Source organism: Ahaetulla prasina, chromosome 9 (genome assembly GCF_028640845.1).
Source record: "Ahaetulla prasina isolate Xishuangbanna chromosome 9, ASM2864084v1, whole genome shotgun sequence".
In the NCBI taxonomy this organism is placed as follows: Eukaryota; Metazoa; Chordata; class Lepidosauria; order Squamata; family Colubridae; genus Ahaetulla; species Ahaetulla prasina.
The window spans coordinates 22,351,501-22,373,846 of NC_080547.1; the positions used below are offsets into that span (position 1 = coordinate 22,351,501).

At 41.7% G+C, this 22,346-nt stretch overlaps 1 protein-coding gene across 1 annotated transcript in view; it reads left to right on the forward strand.

Annotated features, from left to right (window-relative positions):
* KIRREL3 (kirre like nephrin family adhesion molecule 3) overlaps nucleotides 1-22,346 on the forward strand; it is a 483,489-nt gene that overhangs the window by 372,282 nt on the left and 88,861 nt on the right. Inside the window, exons 9-11 of the mRNA XM_058194674.1 lie at nucleotides 9,061-9,209; nucleotides 9,637-9,764; nucleotides 18,427-18,553. Coding sequence (XP_058050657.1) covers nucleotides 9,061-9,209; nucleotides 9,637-9,764; nucleotides 18,427-18,553 — 404 coding nt within the window. The remainder of the gene's footprint in view (nucleotides 1-9,060; nucleotides 9,210-9,636; nucleotides 9,765-18,426; nucleotides 18,554-22,346) is intronic.

The window sequence follows — 22,346 nt, forward strand, 5'->3', positions numbered from 1 at the left end:
AGAGACAACTTGCTTAACAACCTCCTTGCTTAGCAATGGAAATTCTTGTCCCAGCTGTGGTCGAATGTGGAGAACTCTGTGTACACATCGTTTTCAGCTATGTGTAACGGATGAGAAAGCCCCTGTCTTTCAAATGATTTGCAGGAATATGGAAAGAGCTGCCTGTCTTGGGATAGTTGTCTGTTCTTTGAATTATTCCTTACAGAACTGTCAATATAACTCCTCAGTTGTTGGATGCAAACTCTTCCTTCCTCTAATTACTGGTTCATCATTTTCCATAAAGGGAAGCATCTGCCAACAGTTCCCAGAGCAGCTGCCTTCTTCTGTGTTCTCTCTCCTGGGTATTTTTTTTTTTTTGTCTTTGTTTGGGGGGATGTAGAAACAGGTAGAGAAACACGAAGAGTGATGACTAAATGCAGTGGCTATCTGTCCGTGGCTAGCTTCAGCACAGTGATTTTCTTTGCTGTTTCCCTCAGATCTGAACAAGTTGCTGCAAGAGCTAAGTTGGTCTACAAGCCAACTTGCTTACACAAAATAAAGATAAGGGAAAAGGGGAGGAAAAGAAAAGATACCAGAAACATGAAAGAGTGTGTAAAAAGGGTAATGGAAAGATTCCTGGGGAGGAAAGCTATGGCAAATCTAGACAGCATACTAAAAGGCAGAGACATCATCACCCTGCCAACAAAAGTGTGTATAGTCAAGGCTATGTTTTTTCCCAGTTGCGATGTATGGCTGTGAAAGCTGGACCATAAGGAAGGCCAAAGAACTGAGGCCTTTGAACTCTGGTGCTGGAGAAGACTCCTGCGAGTCCCTTGCACTGCAAGGCGATCAAACTGGTCAGTCCTAGAGGAGATCATCCCTGACTATTCTTTAGAAGGCCAGATCCTGAAGATGAAACTGAAATACTTTGGCCACTGGACTCACTGGAGACGAGCCTAATGCTGGGAAAGATTGAGGGCAAAAGAAGAAGGGGACGGCAGAGAATGAGTGTTGTGTCTTGCCCGCCCTCAGAGCAGCCGGGGCCTTCTTATCTGCTCCCGAACACGGAGGAATGTATGCCTCCCGGCCCCAGTCCTGGCTCCATGCCCAGACAAACTGCAGAAGAAGAAGCACCTCCCTGCCCCAGCCCTGACTCCATGCCCAGGCAAACGGAGCAGCTAGACCCCTCCCCCTCCTCCACAGCATGTGAGCCTGAGGAGGGTTTTTTACCAACAGCTGATTGGTGTGACCCTCGCATCAGAAGATTGGATAGGCGGAGGCAACAGAAGGAAGGGAGGGGCAGGCCTTAATGAGTGCTGAGTCATGGAGCCACACCCCATGGCCTATATAAAGGATCTGCTTTCTGGCAGTCTCTGAGTCAGGCAAAAGTCGAACTTATCTTGCTGAAGTCACTTACTGGTCTCCTGCCTGCTCTGAGGACTTTGCTAGGACTTTGGGCAGAGCTGCAGAGGCAAGCCTGATTCGGATTTCCCTGACCCGGCCATCAGTGGAGGAGTGGGACACGACAATGAGGTGGCTGGATGGAGTCACTGAAGCAGTCAGCATGAGATTAAATGGACTCCAGAGGATGGTAGAATGTTGTCCATGGGGTCATGATGGCTCGGACATGACTTCGCAACTAACAACAACAACAAAAGATGATGGAACTAGGGGCTGGTGGCTTTGTCTGAACTCCTCCTACCTTTGAGCTGACCAATCACTATTAGCAGACCCATCTCTCTTCATGATAGAAGCCTCCATTCACTTTTCCTGGGGAAAAATACTCCATCCTTGCTTTCCAACCAGCTCTATTCATAGGATAGCTGGAAAGATCATGACGTGTTTCCTGCAAAGATAATAGCTTCATAGCACTAGCACTCAGCACTTAGACCGATTTACCACTTCACATTGCTTTTAAGCAGCTTACAGGGTTATCATATTACCCGCAACAAACTGGGTCCTCATTTTACCCACCTTGGAAGGATGGAAGGCTGAGTCAACCTTGAGTGTGGTGAAATTAGATCTGCCAAATTGCAGGTAGACGGCAGTCAGCAGAAGTAGCCTGCAGTACTGCACTCTAACCACTGCACCACAGTGGCAATTTTCATAGAAAATTTTCCCATGCCTAGAAAGAGACAGGCACGGTCAGCTGGTAATAGAGTCTCATAAAAATTCACTCATAACTTCATCACTCAGAACCTGTAAAATTTAAATGTTTAGTCCCCAGAATTTCCTGCAGACATGATGATGGGAACTAATTAACTCTGGCTTTTTATTTCATGGATTCCAGCTTTTCATTTACTTTTGTTTGCCATACGGTATATAGGTTTAAAGTGGGTGTATGCAGCATTTTAAGTAAACATCTAGGCCATTTTCAGTTTAGACTGCATAGTATCTTGTTCAATCCAGATGGCTCCAGTGTGGTCTTGATACATTCAGGTGTGTGTGATTAAAGATAGTCATTCACAATTTCTGAGTGAACTGGAAGGATATGGTTTTCCACCATCCTCATTTTTTTTTTGGTTAGAGCACAGATGTGGGGAAACAGCCTGAATTGTAGAAGTAGAGAACTTGTGGTTCTTAACCATATTCCTCACTACTATATTCCTCACTACTATCCAGGTTTGTGGGGGTGGTGAGAGATGTTGGAATTCATCACTGGAATGTACAGTATTTCTATGCAACATCCTACACTAGTATTTAGTCAGTAGATGGCATTATTTACAAGTTTGGATCTATGGTATATATACTCTATGCACTTTTGTTCTGAGTAGAGTTTTCTGTTATAGTAATATAGTTGAGCAGTAAAGCACATGGTGACTGTACTTTTTGTTTGCTTTGTGTGGTACTTTATATAAACAGAATTTCTAATGAGTTGATTCAGTAATTTGGGGATGGCCGTTCATTGTTTACTTCAGCTGAATCTTGCAAGAGGATCCTGCAGCTTTACACAGTATTAGGTTGTCCTTTTTGCATTCCAGTGGAAAAAAATCCTGTTGCTAGGTCTTCTCATTCCTCTGGGAAAAGTGTCCATCTAATAGGATTGTTATAAATTGAGCACAATCTCATTTCTATGTCAGGCTGGGAATGGCCACTTAGACAGAAAGATTGTGCCTCCCACATAAGCGGGCTGAATGGATGACCAAAAATAAAAGTGGAGTCACTGGATTAATTATTAAAAAGAGATTTGTGGTGTGGGGGGAGAGAAGTTGATTTACTCGCATTTACATCCCAATCACCCAGCAGGGAGAAGAGCGGAAATGGCTAGTCAGCATCTGTTGGAAGAGTGAAGATAAATGACTGAAGGAAGGAGATAAATGCATACAAATTGAGTTTACATCTGTACTGTTAATGTGTCCCTTTTGAAAAGTTGATATCAACCGATGGCATGTGAAATCCCACTGCTCACTCCATCACCAATTCCATTCACATTAGGACTTGTGATGATGATGATGATGATGATGATGATGATGATGATGATGATGATGATATCCATTAAGGTAGTCTTGATGTATATCACACAGACACACACCCAATTTTCCATGTGTGTTCTGGTGTATTGAGCCCTTTCCATGCATGGGAAGAAGGCTTAATAATACCACACTCACACATAAACACATACTGTACGTACATTTAATCATGATTTGCATACATTCATGGCCTTGGTGTCCCCAGAACTATGATTGTAGGTCTTCTAACTTGTTAAGCTCATTCCCTATAATCCAGAAGACCAGTTTGTAGGACACCTACAAAATCCATGTCTAAAGATCAAAACAAAAGATACCAGAGCAGGGGTCTCCAACCTTGGTCCCTTTAAGACTTGTGTACTTCAACTCCCAGAGTCCCTCAGCCAGCAAGGAACTCTGGGAGTTGAAGTCCACAAGTCTTAAAGGGACCAAGGTTGGAGACCCCTGTACCAGAGCACAACCCCTCTCGTACACCATGCATTCATCTTGTATTGTTGTAGAACTATTTTGCATTTCTTATTTGTCAAATGATGAGAATTTCCACATCCAGCATGACAGAGTCTGGGCTTCCATTTGCAGAGGGACAATTGGAACATTTGTGAAATTTTCTTTTAGACAGATTGAGGGAGAACGTAATATTTCCTGAAGGATAAAATATCCTGTATTCAACTTTCCTTAATACGTGGGGTTTTTTTACTATACAGTTTCATGTATAAATATTTCATTTACATAGAACTTTCCTAAATCTGTCTTGATTTTTATTCAATTTTAGCAAATGGATACCGATGTTCATATTTCTTTTTCCTAGCCCGCAATAACAAGAGTGATGCATTTTATTCACTGACTGCTGTTTGTACTATAGAGAGATTGCTTGTGAGCATTTTGAGGTAAAATAAATGGGAGATGGATTGTTTTTGCCATCCTGCAAGATAACTTACCGGTGTGATCACTTCTTCACGTGAGAAGAATGCAACGATCTATTCGGTGCTCCTCTGTTTAGCATTAGATAATTTCATATTTGCATTCCTGATGATGACGATGATCATCATTTGGGATCGTTACTACTTATCCATACTTTTACAACTCTCTTTTTTTTTCTAATTACAAGGAAACATGTTTGTGTGTTTGTGGCACACATACACAAAAATGAATCTCCTTTCTCACCTGACTGCAGAATGTAGGTCTGTCTGCCTGGGGTTTGCTAAAGATCTCCTAGTACAGAGGTCTTCAAACTTGGCACCTTTAAGACTTGTGAACTTCAATTCCCAGAATTCTCCAGCCAGCATAGCTTAAGCAAGTCTTAAAGCAAGTCTTAAAGCTGCCAAGTTTGAAGACCTCTTTATCTAGTGCATCATATTTGGGATGTCAGGAAAAAATTGTCACCAACTATGTTGTTTTTAGGGGGAAAAAATCAGTAGCAAAAGTGTCTTGATTTGGAGGTAACAGCGCTTCTGAGTCTTATTATAGATTTGGTGTTTTTACTGCAGGTTTACCTATCGCTAGAACATTTTCCCCCCAAGCTCCCTTGATCCAGTCTAACACACACTGACAGTTTCTCTTTCCAAGCAGTTCCAACACCCATCCTTAAAGTGGCAAAATGCCAGACTGTCTTCCATTAGGTCACATTTGCTTATTGTTTGGTAAACAGCAGTTTCCTTCAAGTGCTGAGTTGACAGCTTGTCTTCAAAGACAATTTTCCCACCGCAGTGTTTTCAGATGCCAGCGTGGCTTTCCAGCGTGATGCTATTTCAACAGCCTTTTTAAAGAGATAATGTTCCCTTTGATTAAAAGGAAGGAAGGAGGAGGAGGAGGAAGAGAGGAGAGGATTCCAAGGGAAAAAGAACTGGATTTTCATGTGGATAATCTGAATGCATGACTTGGCAAGACTCTGGACTGAATTCTTTCAGCCAGGTTGGGCCTACTTTGCTTGATGGTCCTTCTTGATTTTGGAGTTTGGAAGTTGAAACGTTCCTATAGATGCCAACAGTACTACATGACATCTGTACTCAGGCAAGCAAAAAGGGAAAGTTCAACACTATGAGTTTAAAATCCAGCCTACCATGTTCCCTGAAAACAAGACCCTGTTTTATATATATATATATATTTGAACCGTGAAATAAGCACTTGGCCTTATTGCCATGCACTCAAAAGCCCAATTGGTCTTATTATCAGGGGATGTCTTATTTGGGGTGAAGCAGGGTAGTAGAGTGGGCTATGGCAGGGATGTCAAACTCAATTTCATTGAGGGCCACATCAGGGTTGTGTTTGACCTTGAGGGGCTAAGGTGTGCATGGCCCGCTCGATGTCACTTGTGTCAGCGCCAGTTGCCTTTTGAAAGAAAGAACCTTTGGGATAACCTTTTTTTTTTTTTTTACATTTATATCCCGCCTTTCTCCGAAGATTCAGGGCGGCTTACATTGTGTAAGGCAATAGTCTCATCCTATTTGTATATTTATATACAAAGTCAACTTATTGCCCCCCCAACAATCTGGGTCCTCATTTTACCTACCTTATAAAGGATGGAAGGCTGAATCAACCTTGGGCCTGGTGGGACTAGAACCTGCAGTAATTGCAGGCAGCTGTGTTTAATAACAGGCTTCTTACAGCCTGAGCCACACCGCGGCCCTAACCTTAATCTGGATGACTGAGAATCTCCATACAGCTTAAGCTTCATGGTCATTTCAATCCCAACAGTCAAGCAAAATGATGTTTAGATGCAACAGCAAGAAAAACAATTCCACAACCAATTATGTTAATCTGTGGTGTTTCTTTCTACAATAGAGTTACTTGTTACATATGTTGTGCCGTTTTTCTCCAAAGTTACTTGCAACCCCTTAATATGCAACTTCCTATGAAATGCACTACTTTACAGCAGCAGAGCTGTAGCTTTCTGAAAATATGCTGATTTTTTTTTTTACATAATTTTCTAAATGGTTCTAAATTTTCTAAATTGAAGAATGGTTCATGCTTATAGCAAGTTAGAGATAGATCTATAAAATATCTAGGATTATTTCTTTCTTCTAATCCAAGCATTGTCCATGTGGATTTAACTGTCATATAGCTGTAAAAAACGAGGATAATAACAGGAGCCCCACTTTTATTCAGACACACAAACATGGTTGAATACACAAAGATTCAGGTCTAGACAAAGCACTGAAATCTTTATTTCATCCACATATTTTTTTTTGTATATAAATCATGCACGCTAACACTAAGCTACAGCTTCCTCCAGTTTAGTTCAGGGATTGTGTTTAAGGAATGTGCCAAAAGACTACACACCCTAGACATATCTTTTATAGATAACAAAAAAACAGTTGGTGTTGGCCTAATTCACTGCCAGGAACAACAGGTTATATAATGGTGGGGAAAAAGAGTCAATTAAAGAAAACCTTGTTCAGTTAGCAGAGATGGATGAACTTTCGAGTATGTCTTAGTTGGAATCAGCATTACAGATGGTCTCAACCCCAGGAGATAGCTTAGCATCATCTTCTACTACTGACATATTTGAAATCCATACTATCCACAGATTTAGCCATCTGTAGGCAAGCAAAAGTTGAGGTATCCTGGCAAAATGTCCACAGAATTAGAATCTTAGAAGTGTTGCTCATGTGCAAAAACTTCAGGTGTAGTCTAAGATTTTTGGAAAGGTGTCTTCCATCCATTAAAATGACTTGGTTGCATGAATTACACATTAATGTAAATTCTTTCTTCTTCAATTTTTTCCCCTTCCCAATTAACCTTTGGTTGCTACCAAGCCAGTGCAGATATGTTACTTAGTGTAAGTGCAGTCCCTAATCCTTTAGATGGTAACTCTGGGGCCCTAAGATAATTTGGAATTCCCACTCACTGAATTGGAACTACAGAGGTTAGGAGGCAATGACCTTCATCCTTTTCTGAGCCTCCAGCTTCCATTCTCAGTGACGTTTGAAACTGCAACATTTAGAAGAAGGAGAAAGAAAGATGGTTGAATTGGTCTGGAAAGAGTTGAACAGTTGGGACCGTGGATCCAAAAGAGCCCAAAGAATCTTCAATCAACCTCCACAATCCAGGAGGAGAATTTAGATCATTTAGCTGGTCATTTATCTTTTCTACCTATCCCAAATCTGAGAGGATGAAGAGATGGAAAAATACTTCTATTCTCTTTTCTATTACATAGTTCTGTCCAGTGGTGAGATTCAGCCAGTTCGCAGCACTTCGGGAGAACCAGTTGTCAACTTTCTGAGCAGTTTGATGAACTGGTTGTTGGAAGAAATCATTAGGGCAGAGAACCAGTTGTTAAATTATTTGAATCCCATCACTGGTTCTGTCCCTGGTGAGTCACTTGATCTTCAGCTGCCGATAAAAGAACATTCTGAGAAAAAAATGTAGAATTGTCCCACCTGTTTCTAGAGTAAGGATTCATGGATTTTTCCAACAACTTTATTTGTTTCCAGCTACTTATTTATCGCCCCCTATTAGTCACCCACCTTTCCTATTTTTTTTTTAGAAGGAAGGTTGATTTCCTTGTTCAACTGGCCTTATTTTATCGAAGTCTCAGAATGATCCAATGAGTCAAGCAAACTCAAGAAGCAGTAATTGACCTCAAATCACACAGTGAATTTTATGGTCCACGGGGACTTAAATCTAGGTTTTCTATTCTACAGTATGCACAAGACTTCTTCTATACTACATGCTCAGAGATATTTAGTAACGAAGAAGAATACATCAAGAATCCACAACTGTTTTACTGTTAAATCAATGGATAAAAAAAAAATTGCTTTCAGAGGACCAACAGAATATGAAAACCATCATGGATGGCTTCCCTCAGCAAATTCCCAGGACATCGTACACAATGAATTCACTGAAACTAAGCAGCTACCAGTCTCATCACCCCTGGTTGCCCTGCGTCTCGTTCCATGATGGAAGAAAGCCAGGATATAAACGTTCAAAATGAAATAAATAATTTGTGTGCCATGGGTGCCTTTCTTTGCTGATCCAGTAGTTTTACACTCATCTATAATTTAAAACAAAGCAAGGATTGACTGAATGGCTGATCCGGCAGTTTTCTCTTTCTCCCTGCAAGTCACTGAAAACAAATGTTTTAGTTGACAGGTAGAAAATTACTGGAGGAACTTGGTATTTTACATGGGTTCCCTATTGCAATTTATTCATAACAGTGATGAAATCCAAATTTCAATTTTTTTTACTACTGGTTCTGTGGTGTGGCATGGTGGGCGTGGTATGGCTTAGTGGGTGTGGCTTAGTGGGTGTGATTTGGTGGGTGTGGCGGGGGAAGGATACTGCAAAATCCCCATTCCCTACCCCACTCCAGGGGGAAGGATATTACAAAATCTCCATTGCCACCCTACTCTGGGGCCAGCCGGAGGTGGTATTTGCCAGTTCTCCGAACTGCTCAAAATTTCCGCTACCGGTTCTCCAGAAACTTCTGGATTTCACCCCTGATTCATAAGCATCAGACTTCAGCAGTATCTAACATCCAGTTTCATCTCTGATTGCTAAGCTTCTGTTGTGTTTTTAATCTCCTGCCTTATCTCTTCCATAAAGGTGAAGTTTGCTTTCTCCATGTAGATCATCTTAACACAACCCTGGTATTTTCTTTGTTGTTACTCCACAGGTGGGCCAAAAAGGGCCACATTATAAAGGAAGCATCAAGTGATGCTTATGAGACCATTGTTGACTTCACCTATTTCTTTGAACCCATCTCTTGTGAGGTGACCAACGCGCTGGGCAGTACCAACATCAGCAGAACAGTCGATGTCTATTGTAAGTACAGCTCAACTACTGATCTGCTAGAACAGGGGTCTGCAAACTTGGCTCTTTTAAGACTTGTGGACTTCAACTCTCAAGAGTTTCTCAGCTGGCAAAGCTTGCAAAGTTGCAAGGCAAAAACTGGCCATGGACCAATTAATGGGGATGCAGCTTTTGAATGCTTCTTTAAAAAGTCTGATAAAAAAAATAATAACCAAGTCAGAAAATGAGAACCATATGCCAAACAAAATTGATCGTAATAACAATACTTTCCCTAACAAAAGAGCTGGAATAAACATTTATTTAGGTAAGGCCCTAGGCCACAAAAGCAAGAAGAATTTATTCAAACACAGTGCTTGCATTTTTGCATCTTTCTTTTTCATATTTGCTGTGATACCTATTTTAAATTTTAGAGACTATCATTTTTTTTTTTTTATTTCAGTTGGGCCACGCATGATGACGGAACCACAATCTCTTCTTGTTGATCTTGGATCCGATGCCATATTTAATTGTGCTTGGATTGGAAACCCATCTCTGACCATTGTTTGGATGAAGAGGGGCTCTGGTGTGGTAAGAATGATGGGCAATCCTGCTGAAAACTGGCCAGATGTTTGAGGACGGGTTGCAGAGCTTATTGATGCCTTGCTGGTCTACCACTCACCTCGTACATTCTTATTCTTATTCTTTGTGTCAGGGAAAGTCTCCATAACTTATCAAAAAGTCATGTGATTTTTAATAGGTAAAGTATTTTAAAAACATTCAACTCCTCTTCAGTGATCTAAAGGGGGAAAGGAAAGTCCCACAGAGACTAATATGTTTTGATTCATTACTGGTAGCATTCCTCCTTCTATGAAAAGGAGAAGTTTCACATTCTAGACCAGTGGTCACCAACTGATGATCCATGGACCACTGGTGGTCCGTGAGAAAATTTTGGTGGTCCGCAGAAAAATTCGGGGTCTTTTGTGTGGGTCAGAGGGGACAGAAATTCTGACTTGGGGTCTGCTTTGGCCTCCTGGTGCAGGGCTTTGGGCGAAGGCTGGAGGGAAGTGCTGCTGGTGGCAAAGAACTGGAGGGCCTCATTCCAGTGGGACTACATCATGGCCTGGAACTGGCTGACCATCTCAGCCCACTGAGCCTCCAGGCACCAGTACCTGGCCTTGCACTCCTGCAGGTCTTCCCTCTGCTTGGAAAGCCTATGCTCCTAGTCCTCAGTGAGGTGCTTCTGCTGAGCCTCCTTCTTGGTCAGATCCAGTTTGAACTGAGCTATTTTGCCAGCTCTTTCTCATGGTGGCTGCTTAGCTCCAACAACTGCTTCCTGTTGGGGCCCTAAGGAGCCGAGGCAGGGAGGTGAGTGGTTGGGAGAAGAGAGGTGAGTAGAGGCTGGCGAGGTGCCCTCAATGTGAGTGACATCATGTTGGCCACGCCCACCCAGTCAATGACCACCTAGCCACGCCCATTTAGCCAGTCATTAGGCAGATCATATTAGTGGTCTGCAGGATTTAAAATTATGAATTTAGTGGTCCCTGAAGTCCAAAAGGTTCGTGACCCCTGCTCTAGAATGTAAAATAGAATGGAGCCGGAAGGGACCTTGGAGGTCTTCTAGTCCAGCCCCATGTTCAAGCAGGAGACCCTATACCATTTCAGACAAATGGCTGTCCAATCTCTTCTTAAAAACCTCCAGTGATGAAGCACCTGCAACTTTTTTTTCAAGTTTTTTTATTTTTTTACAAACATATCAATGCATGAACAGTGTGGCACCAGAGTGTCATATATTCTAATATGATTAAAACTAGTAGAATTAATCATAGTTATTACGCTCAATCAATTTATACATCTCTATTAATAATACACATTTATATTGTTGCAGTCTGTCATTATCCAATTATTCCTTGTTTTCTCATTACTGCTTTTATTTTATTATATAAAAGTATATACACTAATATTCTCCCTTCTCTTATTTCTATCTCTTACTCTAACTTTTAATCATGTCACCCTTTATTAAAAAACATTTTCTTTCTATCCTACCTAACTTCTAGTCATGTCACCTACCTAAAAAAAGAAAAGAAAGTGATACAAAAAGAAAAGCAAATCCAAACAACAACAAAAAGGAGAAATCATCTATCCATCGTCTCTTGCCCGCTTCAATACTTTAATAGCTATGCTTTTTTTGATTTGCCTCCCATATTCCTCTCTTGGACCTTTATCTCGGTCTGCATCTACTTCTTGGCTGTTCAGTCTAGAAATGTCTAGATTGAACAGCACCCACAACTTCTGGAGGCCAGCTGTTCCACTGGTTAATTGTCCTCACTGTTAGGAAGTTTCTCCTTAATTCCAGGTTGCTTCTCCCTTTGATTAGTTTCCAACCATTGTTTCTTGTCCTGCCCTCTGGTGCTTTGGAGAATCTGCAGGGACCTACAGGGATGATTTCCAAGGTGATTCCCTGGCTTTCTCTTCATATGAAATAGGGGCTTGTCTAAAATGTTTTCTCAAGTTACTTTCTTGGCCAGGACTTCAGTCCCTCTTATCTGACTATTGCCTTAGTAGCAGCAATTCCTTCTGTCCTTCCTAGTCTCGCTACAACTTCTCTTCAATGGCTAAAGGGGTGGAAGGAAAGCAGTGTTGTTGTGCTCAAATTGTCCAGTGACATCCTGCTTTAGTAGGAGTCTTCTTGAGCAATCAAGCCAAGGAAGGGATGGCATATCATCCTAAGCTAGACTACTAGGCAATGATAGTCACCCGAGTTGAATTGGAAGGTCGTTATAGTTAAATTAAGAGAAGCAGAAATGTTTGACTACGCAGAGGTCGGGAAGGTTGATTTATGTAACTGGCCTAATACAAATGGAAAGGACAGGTTTCCATGGCATTCACAGCTCTTGGCGCATTACTGCTTGCAAAGGGCAGCTTCACAAAATAGCCCTAATAGAAACGGAACAGATTCCCATTATAAGCAACATCCAGGTTAACTAAAGGCCAAAGCCTCATTTAATCTCTTTGTGGCAGGTGAAGCTTTGGTAAACTATCACTACATTGCACACTCATTGTGAGCAGCCCAAGCTAAGGCGGAGATTTCCTCTGGAGCTTCTTCTCTACATAGGATGATGCATGCCCTTGTAACAGCCACAGAATCCAAACATTTCTCGCATATCTTAGTGGTTCTGTCTATCCACCTGTCTGTCTGTCTGTCCATCTTTCTATCATCTATTATCTTTCCTTTAATCCTTTAATTTATCTGTCCATCCACCCACCCATCCATCTATCCATCCATCTTAGTATCTATCTATCTATCTATCTATCTATCTATCTATCTATCTATCTATCTATCTATCTATCTATCCTCTTTCTTTGTTTCTAACTTTCTATCATCTATCTATCTATCTATCTATCTATCTATCTATCTCTATCTATCTATCTATCTATCTATCTATGTATCGCTATCTATTTATCTATCTATCCTCTTTCTTTTTTTCTATCTTTCTATTTATCATCTATCTATCATCTATATCTATCTACTCTATCATCTATCTATCTATCCTCTTTCTTTGTTTCTAACTTTCTATCTATCTATCTCTGTCTGTCTATCTATCTATCTATCTATCTATCTATCTATCTATCTATCTATCTATCTATCTATCTCTCTAGCTATCTATCTTTGTTTCTATCTTTCTATCTATCATCTATCTCATCTAGCTAGCTAGCTATTATCTATCTATCTATCTATCTATCTATCTGTATGTCTGTCTGTCTGTCTGTCTATCTGTCTATCTGTCTATCTATCTATCTATCTATCTATCTATCTATCTATCTATCTATCTATCTATCTATCTATCTAGTTATCATAAAAACAGAGCAGTTATATCCCCTTAAAAATAATGTCTTTTGACGGAGTCAGTCCGCACAGAAGCAGCTATTTTACACTATAATCAAGTGCTGGAAAAGTATGAATATATTTCTCAGCTTCAGTCAAGAATAGATGGAATCTAGGATTTCATTTTTCTTTTATAAATAAACTGGCATATTAATAGATGTCCTTCAGCTGGATTAAATTTATGTCCTTTCGGAGCAATAGAATCCGTCTTCTATATGAACAGTGCCCCAAAGAATGGTGGCTAGCAGCCAAATCCTTCTCATATGCAATTTAAAGCCTATACTGTCCACATGCATGATTGCAACAAGGATGCCATTGGTCAAGAACACTGAAAAAGCCTCACCACATTACATATTTTTGCATAGATGCATGATACAGATTTGAATAGAATATCACTGTATGGAACCTGCCACCCTCCAATCCCACAATGGTCAAACATATAAGGGTCAGCCTTAATTGGATTCTCAATACAGGAATCTGTCCTCCACCTCAGAGTTTTAGTATATCTTGTTGAAAGATATGAAAGAACATCAGAGGTTGTCAAACATCTTCCCAATTATCTGTTTATTTATTTTATTTATTTTATTTATTTATTTACATTTATATCCCGCCCTTCTCCGAAGACTCAGGGCGGCTTACAGTCTCATTCTATTTGTATATTTACAAAGTCAACTTATTGCCCACCCCCAACAATCTGGGTCCTCATTTTACCTACCTTATAAAGGATGGAAGGCTGAGTCAACCTTGGACCTGGTGGGACTAGAACCTGCAGTAATTGCAGGCAGCTGTGTTTTAATAACAGGCTTCTTACAGCCTGAGCCACACCGCGGCCCTTGTTTCTTGATCTTAAGACATCAAACATTAAATTTCCTTGCAACACATGCAGTCTGTATTCCATTTCCACAAAAATATTTCTGGCCACTGTTATTGTTTCCCCCCCCCCGGCCCCCATTAATTCTACACACAAAAATTAGCATCCCCTTGGTGCATTCCCTCCTATCTCTCTTTTCTGATCCAGTCCATCCACTAAAGTGCCCTTGGACAGATCAAATTAGAAGTCAGTTGAAGAACCACACAATAGCGATTAATGCACCAGGCTACAAACCAGGAAACTTGTGATTTCTAATCCTCTCGTAGGTATGAAAACAGCTGCCTGACTTTGGTGGTCCCTGTCTCTCAGCTCAGTTCACTTCACAGGGTTATTTTTGTGGAGAAAATAAGAAGAAGGAGTGTTAGCTATGTTCACCAACTTGAGTTATTTATTTTTTTTAAAAACATCGCAAACACGTGTCTTCTCCATCATAGTGATATTATATAACGATTGTGGCAAACCCTTTGCACTGTTTAGTCATTTCCCTTTTAGCATTGAATTTACAACAGGCCACACAGTTTAGGGATTGCAGCTGTCGTAAAGTCAGACCATGTATAATTTACACTGGATTTTATTATAGATTTTAGTTGTTATTTATTATTTGATACCAGAGGTGGGTTTCAGCAGGTTCTGACCAGTTCTGGAGAACCGGTAGCGAAAATTTTGAGTAGTTCGGAGAACCGGTAGTAAAAATTCTGACTGGCCCTGCCCCCATCTATTCTCTGCCTTCTGAGTCCCAGCTGATTGGGAGGAAATGGGGATTTTACAGTATCCTTTCCCTGCCACGCCCACAAAGCCATGCCCATGAAGCCATGCCACGCCCACCAAGCTACGCCCACAGAACTGGTAGTGAAACCCACCACTGTTTGATACTATAATTTTAAGCATGTGTATATATATATATATATATACACATATATATGTATGTATATTGTTATTGTTATTGAATAGGATGATATATCCCATGCTTTGGGTGGGAGGGGATAAGATTAGAGAGATCAATTAATTCTATACATGTGACTTATATGTTGATAAAACATATCCACCAATTGTTAATCTAAGGGTAAATTTTATTAAATTCAGCTCTATGATGCAGTATTCTGGCTTTACTTTGCTTTTACAAGAAATTATGAAAGAGAAGGTTAGTGTGTTACTGTACTAGAAGATAACTGAAACAAAATGAGTTGAGATGTGTAGCTTTTCCCAGGCTGAGAGTCACGACTGACCTTGAGTGGCCTGGATTTAATCATTTCCCCCCCTTCTTCATTAAAAAAAAATAAAATGTGCTAATAATTTTTGGAGGTGTTGACCCTGGGGAGAGAAAACCCAAGGATTTTAGAAGCATCTGCAGTCCTGGGATTCAGAGCCCATTGATGTAAAGAATGGATTGGAAATCTTTACAATTTCTCAAAAATAAAGCATGGGTCCTGGGGGCAACTGCCCAAATAATAAAGATGGAATAAAACAATACAAATAATGAAAAAGAGATGAAACCAGTGGTGGGTTGCTACCGGTTCGCCCCGGTTGAAGCGAACCGGTAGTGGCGGCAGGAGGCTCCACCCACCCACCCGAATGTCTCTGCACATGCACAGAAGCATCGCATGAGCGCGCCCACAACCAAAACGGTAATGGCCAAAATTGAAACTCACTACTGGATGAAACCCCCATGGTTTTAACTATCGACTTGTGGCCAGCACTGTCATATGATCCAGGAAAGCAACTTGGCTCTGGTAATCCATATAACAAGGAACAAACAGCTTCAAGCTATTCTTAAGTTTGTCAGCCAGGTCTTGCAATCTCCCAGGCTGTTCTTCTTAAGCACATCTGCTTTTTCCTTTGACTTCTCTGCCATCCCTACCCATCTAAGTCAGCACCTATGGAAGGTGAAAAGGGGCACATGGTCCTTCCCTTTAAGCCTCCCCATTGCCGCTGCCACCACCCCTGCTGGCCCTAGGCCTATCTGTACTTACGAACAGATTGCTTTGTATGAGCTTCACTCTGAGCATCTAAAAGAAACAATCCAAAACGTGCTTTAGGTTGCAATCCTTTCCCAGACTCGCTGGTTTTGATGTAAGATGCCTTTGCAATATATCTTTCGCTACTGCTAAAGGCATTTATGTGTTTTGCTAAATATCATTGTAAAGTCCCCATCTGTGCAGCAGAGTTGGCTCTATGATCAGACACTCAACGGTGCCAGATAGAAAACATGCTGGGTTATATTTACAGAGCAAACACATACCAGAAAGGCAAAAGGAACCAGTCCTAAAGGGATGCTGTCCAAGTTTCCACCGGAGAAAGGGAGCAGATGTTCCAGCTTGCTCTGTCCAGATAGGTGAAGGGAGCCCACCACCCAGTAGGCAGATCCCAGCATAAGGGCTTCATGCCTGTCTGTTTGAGCTGCAGATCCGTCCTGACAGCTCCAGTTGTACAGATAGGAAATTAGCCATTCCACAAGCAATTAGAAGAAGTTGACTCTTAAAGGGCATATTTGTTTTAGACTCATCGTATTTCCAAATATCACAGGAGTTCACGTTTTGCTGACTGGGCTGCACAGAAATTCCCTACTTCAGCATTTAAGAAGTTTTAATAAAATGGTTGATTGCACTAGTGTGGGTTATAGGGCAGGGTGGCTAGCAGTGCGGGCGCCAGAAGGGCCAAAGCAGCTGGAACAGGAGCAGCGCTATATGACATGGAGCTTATTTTCATGATACTTTTGTAATAGGGTGGCTGTGACCTCAAAATAGTAATGCCTCTGCCTGGAAATATAATGTGAAGGAAAAAAAAATACTGGAGAATTTTTAGACATTGGCTAGGATACAGTCCAGACCTTGAAAATGAAATGTTCGTCGACACTATAGCTTTAGGAATTTGGCCTTCTCGCCTCCATCTAAAAAATAGCAGGGGAATATCATTTGCAATTTTTACAGTGTCAAAGAGGCTTCCTTCTTCCTTACAAACTCTTTATATTTCCCTTCCCCAAGCTGGCTGGGCTCTCCCCTTGAGGAGGATAACCCTCCAAAAATTCTTAGACTTATATTTGCTGTTGAGTGTTGTAGTTCCAGTACTTATCGTTTATCCAATTTCTCAGGGAAAGAAGGAGGAGGCATTAGAATATTTGGGCAATCCGTGAAATGAAGAAGTCCTAACAAGATCCAAACTTGTCCAGGAGTTGCAAAAAATTAAATGTCTCTTGCATGAGAGGGTAGGGCAATAGAAAGGGACATCACAGCTCACTGAAATACTGAAGGGCACTTAACACTCAAATATGTTATTATACAGGTAGTCCTCAACTTATGATTATAGTGACTAGATGTCCCGCTTTTGGCGGGACAGTCCCGCTTTTTAATAATTTGTCCCGCGTCCTGCGGCAATTCCAAAAAGTCCCAATTTTTTTTTTGTTTCACTCCCATTCTGAAAATGGGAGGCGGCAACGCAAGAGGAGGAGGCGGAGAAGGGGGAGTGGCAGAGAAGGGGGCACGAGAGGGAGGAGAGACGCCGCTTGACTTCACCCGAGAGGAAAAGAAGAGCGGAGAGGAGAGCCGAGGAGAGCCGAGCCTGCCTGGAAGAGCCGAGAGGAGAGCGGAGAAGCAGCAGCCGCTCCTCCTCCTTCAGGCAGGTGGCAAGACTCAGCGCGCATGCGCAGCCCCCCCACCCCGGTCAATGGTGTCCCGCTTTGCCATCGCTGAAATCTGGTCACTTTACTTATGATCACAACTGAGCCCAAAATTTCTGTTGCTAAGTGAATGTTGCCTCAATTTTACAAACTTTCTTGCCACAGTTGTTAAGTGAATCACTGCAGTGGTTAAGTTAGTAACACGGTTATTAAATGAATATGGCTTCCTCATTGACTTTGACTAAGTGAACTGTTGTAAGTCGAGGACTACCTGTATATAAAGCCTTGGTTATTCCAAGCCACGGAATGCTTAGCCAGCTTTCTGCAGAACGATGCTTGTGATCAGCATTGGGATGCTGATAACAGAGGTTAATACTTGGATGGAGCTGTCTGAATGGTTGGAAAAACTGGAAAGAGGCAGAAACAGATGAGGCAAAGTAGAATGGAGCCATATAATACAGGGGAGGCCTAGACAGGAGAAGACCCATGCTAGGCAACAGATGGCAAACTGAGATGGGGAGATAACTCAGAATGAAGGACTATCTTCCCATGCCAAAAGCTCAGATTCAGGTGCCTCTGTTAGCACAGATATCGCCTAATTGGTTGGACTTGGTGGTTGGTTCCCATGCTTGGCTAAGACACAATGGGGTTCATTGGTTTGCTTGTTGGACCGTATCGGGATATGAATGAATGCCCTTGAACTGTGAGTTGTAAACCATGATTTCTGGCATAGGGGTGATGCGTGCCTGATACATTATGTTTAAAACGAACGATGACAGCACAGGGCCTGAATCCAGCTGCTTCCATTCTTGAACATTGGGTTGGCATTCTTGCCTTCTTGGTTTCGGATCTGTCCCCTGGAACCAACTCTCTTCTTTTTCAGGTCCTGAGCAATGAGAACACACTAACGTTGAAAAACGTGCACCAAGAAGACGCTGGGAAATATGTATGCCGTGCTGTGGTTCCACGTGTGGGTGCAGGAGAGCGAGAAGTGTCTCTGACCGTCAACGGTATTTACCATTTATTGTCCCCCCACTGTCATTCCTCCAGATCAGGGGTGGGCAATTATAGCAACTTTATGAGCTGTGGACTTCAACCCCCAGAATTCCTGAGCCACCCATAGTTGGCTCAGGAATTCTGGAAGCTGAGGTCCACAAGTTGTAAGAGAATAGAATAGAATAGAATAGAATAGAATTTTTATTGGCCAAGTGTGATTGGACACACAAGGAATTTGTCTTGGTGCATATGCTCTCAGTGTACATAAAAGAAAAGATACGGTCATCAAGGTACAACTCAAGGGTGAGTGCCCCACCCCTTCCTCTGGATAGTCATTTTCCCACTTCGGTGTGTGGTTGTTAAACTAAACCTTAGCGCTACATGGCACAGATACACAACATTCAAAGGCCAAGGCCTTCATTGAGATTGTCAACAGGAAGCCACACTGCAACAGCTGGAGCCAGTGTTAAGATTCGGAGCTATAATGAACTAGGTTTGGTTTGATACCGTGAATATCATTAATCCCGTGAGTTTAGTAATTCTCATATTCCAAATTACAAATCAAGGGGAATATTTGGGACCATGCCAAAAAGTGGAGGGCAGGGAACACAAGTGGCCTTGGGCTTCAGATTTGCCCCAGCGTCTTTTGCACTTATATTTATCGTCTTATTGATTCTGGGGAAACATGCTGTTTTATCTCAGGCCATAAATTGACTTAGCCAGCAGGCTAAAGTAAAGGATATGAAAGTGATAGAAAACCTCACAGCTCTTGATTTTCTCCCTGTGCTACTCTGGATTTTTAAGCCATTGAATTTGAGGAAAGAGGACTGCTTATCTTTGGAGAGGGGAGACAAAATATAATGTTATAGTCTTTTCTTTTCTTTTCCTTTTTCTCTCTCAAGACTGCAAAAGAACCCGGTCAAAATTCATTGGCTGGTCTGGATTGCATTTAACTCTGAATGGAGGGTTGGCTGGAAAGGAGGCATGGCAAAAATCGTAGCTAGGCCATCCGTAAAAACAAACAAATAAATAAATAAATCCCCTTGCCTCCCGCTCCATCTCTTATCTCAGGCTTACTTTTTTCCCCCTGTTGGTTGCTGCGGTTTAATTATAATTTAAATAGCTTGTAGAAAACAAAGTGATCCATTTGATGAAAACAAAGAACTTGCTCCTTTCCCCCCAACACCCTTGTTTCCAACACAATCACACCTCTCCTTCCCCCACCCTCGAAACAAAAAAGGAAGTAAATTATGAAAGCATTGCTTTTAAAGCCACCGGCTTGATAGTTTCGGAATAATTCTGCGCAGAGGCAAACGATAAGGGGCTGAATAAGCACAGAATTATCTCCTCTGGTTTTCTTCTATTTTCAGAACTACCTGGGTGCTTCAATAACCCCCTCCCGTCTCCCAAAAATGAGGGGAAAGAAGAGAGCAAAGAGAAATAGTAGGGGGAAATAGCCCCCTGACGTTCATTATTACCTATCAGTCATTTATTAGACCGCATTGCTAAGTTAACATTTTTTGTAGTGCCCAACAGCACAAGGTCACCTAAGATGAAAATTTGTTCCAAAGATGCTGCACAGTCTGTCTTAAGTAGACAAGAAAGAGCAGAAGGGGAGAAGTCACTACAAATAAGGAGAGCAAGGTTCGGTGGGAATCACACAACTGAGTATAAATAAAACTTTTCTATTTTGGTTACGCTCAACTGTATATTTTGCTAGCCATCTGTTGGTTTCAGTTGTGTTGTGTCTGCACCCCCCGAGCCAGAAAGTGACTTGGAAAGTGAGGGGGAAGGGCCATCAGGACTTACCTCGGGAGCACCGGCTTCCCTTGCTCAGCTCCAGGAGCCAGAGGCAGGCCAGGGGGAGGAGATAACGAGGCCTCCATCCCCTGACTCTTTTCCCCCCCCAGGCCACGCCTCCAGACCCGGCTGATGGCAATCAGGCCTGGCTGGACCCTAGGTTTCGTAGGCAGGAGAGGCGGGAACAACAGAAGCAGGGGTGGGGCAGGCCTAGGAAGTGCTGAGTCATGGAGCCACACCCCACAGGATATAAAAGCAGCAAGGGCTGTTATGCCTCTTCGTAGCAGGCAAATCAACTGCTTGACTAGAGCTGAAGTACTGTTTGTTGATTCATCGGCATCAAGGGAGATAACAGAGACACTTGGCAGACGCTTGCTAGTTTGCTGCCAGAGCTGATAGTGCCGGCTAATTAAGTCATCGCTCGGACTGAGGTGAGGGGGACAGAACAAGTTGGCTCAATCCTGATAAAGCTCCATGTGTATTTTGGTGGACTGCTCTTCCAAGTGTGCATCTTGATAGAAACCTTGGAAGAAATGCTTGCAAGAATATATACAGACTATCTGCTTTTTTGCACATGTCACCCAAGAAGTTTATTTTACTGCAATGTTTCCATAATGCGGTTTTCTCTGCACCTTTCTTTTCATAAATAAAGGTGCCTCAAAAATGATAGAACCAGGATATTTCCAGCTGCATGGATCCAACCAGGTTGTGCTACTGGGGGCGGGGGGGTGTCCCATTTGCTATTTGAGAAAATTTTCTGATGGGCAAAGTTTTTGTTTAACCAATGATTGATGTGGAAAGGACCAGAATTTTCCCCCAGGTTTTTGCCGGGGAGAGATTTTAGCTTTTTTGCAAGTTTCCATTTTCAACCTATATTAAGTCTAACGGTAACAGAATTGGAAGGGACCTTGGAGGTCATCTAGTCCAACCCCCTGCACACCGCAGGAGACCTGTACTAGGGATTCGAACTGCCGAACTGCCGACTTTTCTGATTGACAAGCTCAGCGTCTTAGCCACTGAGCCACCTAGCCAGAGTCTAAAATTTACCCCAAATTTTATGCCAGCAAAATTGAGCAGCATAATCGAAGGCACACTTTAAAGACTTCAAGCGTGGGATTGGATGCTGAAGTTGGATGCATAACTTCTGGTTGTCCATCCTTCCTTTAAAGAATGAAGAGATGGCTTCTCTTAGTGACAAGACCCATGCTTTGAATGCAGTCCATCATATCAGTCAAAATATTATTGCTGCTAAACTTGGCATATTTCAAGGGGAAAAATCTCACATGGGCCAAATTTCCTTTTTTTTAATAAGTTTTTTTATTTGTAACACAACGCAACATTAACACAAAACATAACGTACATTCCCTTGTTACAGCTGTTTCGTAACGGTGATCTCCTAATATTTACATTTTCTCCCAATTCCCTTTATAATATTTATATCCCATTATCCCTTATTACTCTATAATTGCTATCACTTATAATATTAAATTTGTACATTTTTATACACTATCTTACAGACATCTTGCACTTACTGTTTCTCCCCTTTTATCCCTATTCATTTTTTCTCGTCTCCAGACACTTGTACCATTTATCCCATATTACATAATATTCCGTATCTTCCTTTTCTTTAATTTCTTTTGTTCATTTGTCCATCTCGGCACAATCTAAGATTTTCTTTATCAGTTCTTCCTCGGTTGGTGTATTTCCTTTTTTCCAATTTTGTGCGTATGAAATTCTTGCGGTCGTTATGATGTGTGAGATTAAGTATTTTAGGTCTTTGGTAAAATGGGCCAAATTTCATATAGCCTGTGGATGTCCAGCAGTCCTGAAACTCACCCTTAAATCTTAAGACCATATAAAATACTGAATTCTGAATACGGCTTGTATATCTTGTTTAAACCAGGGGTCTCCAACCTTGGTCCCTTTAAGACTTGTGGACTTCAACTCCCAGAGTTCCTCAGCCAGCTTTGCTGGTGAGGGACTCTGGGAGTTTGTTTGTTTTTTTAT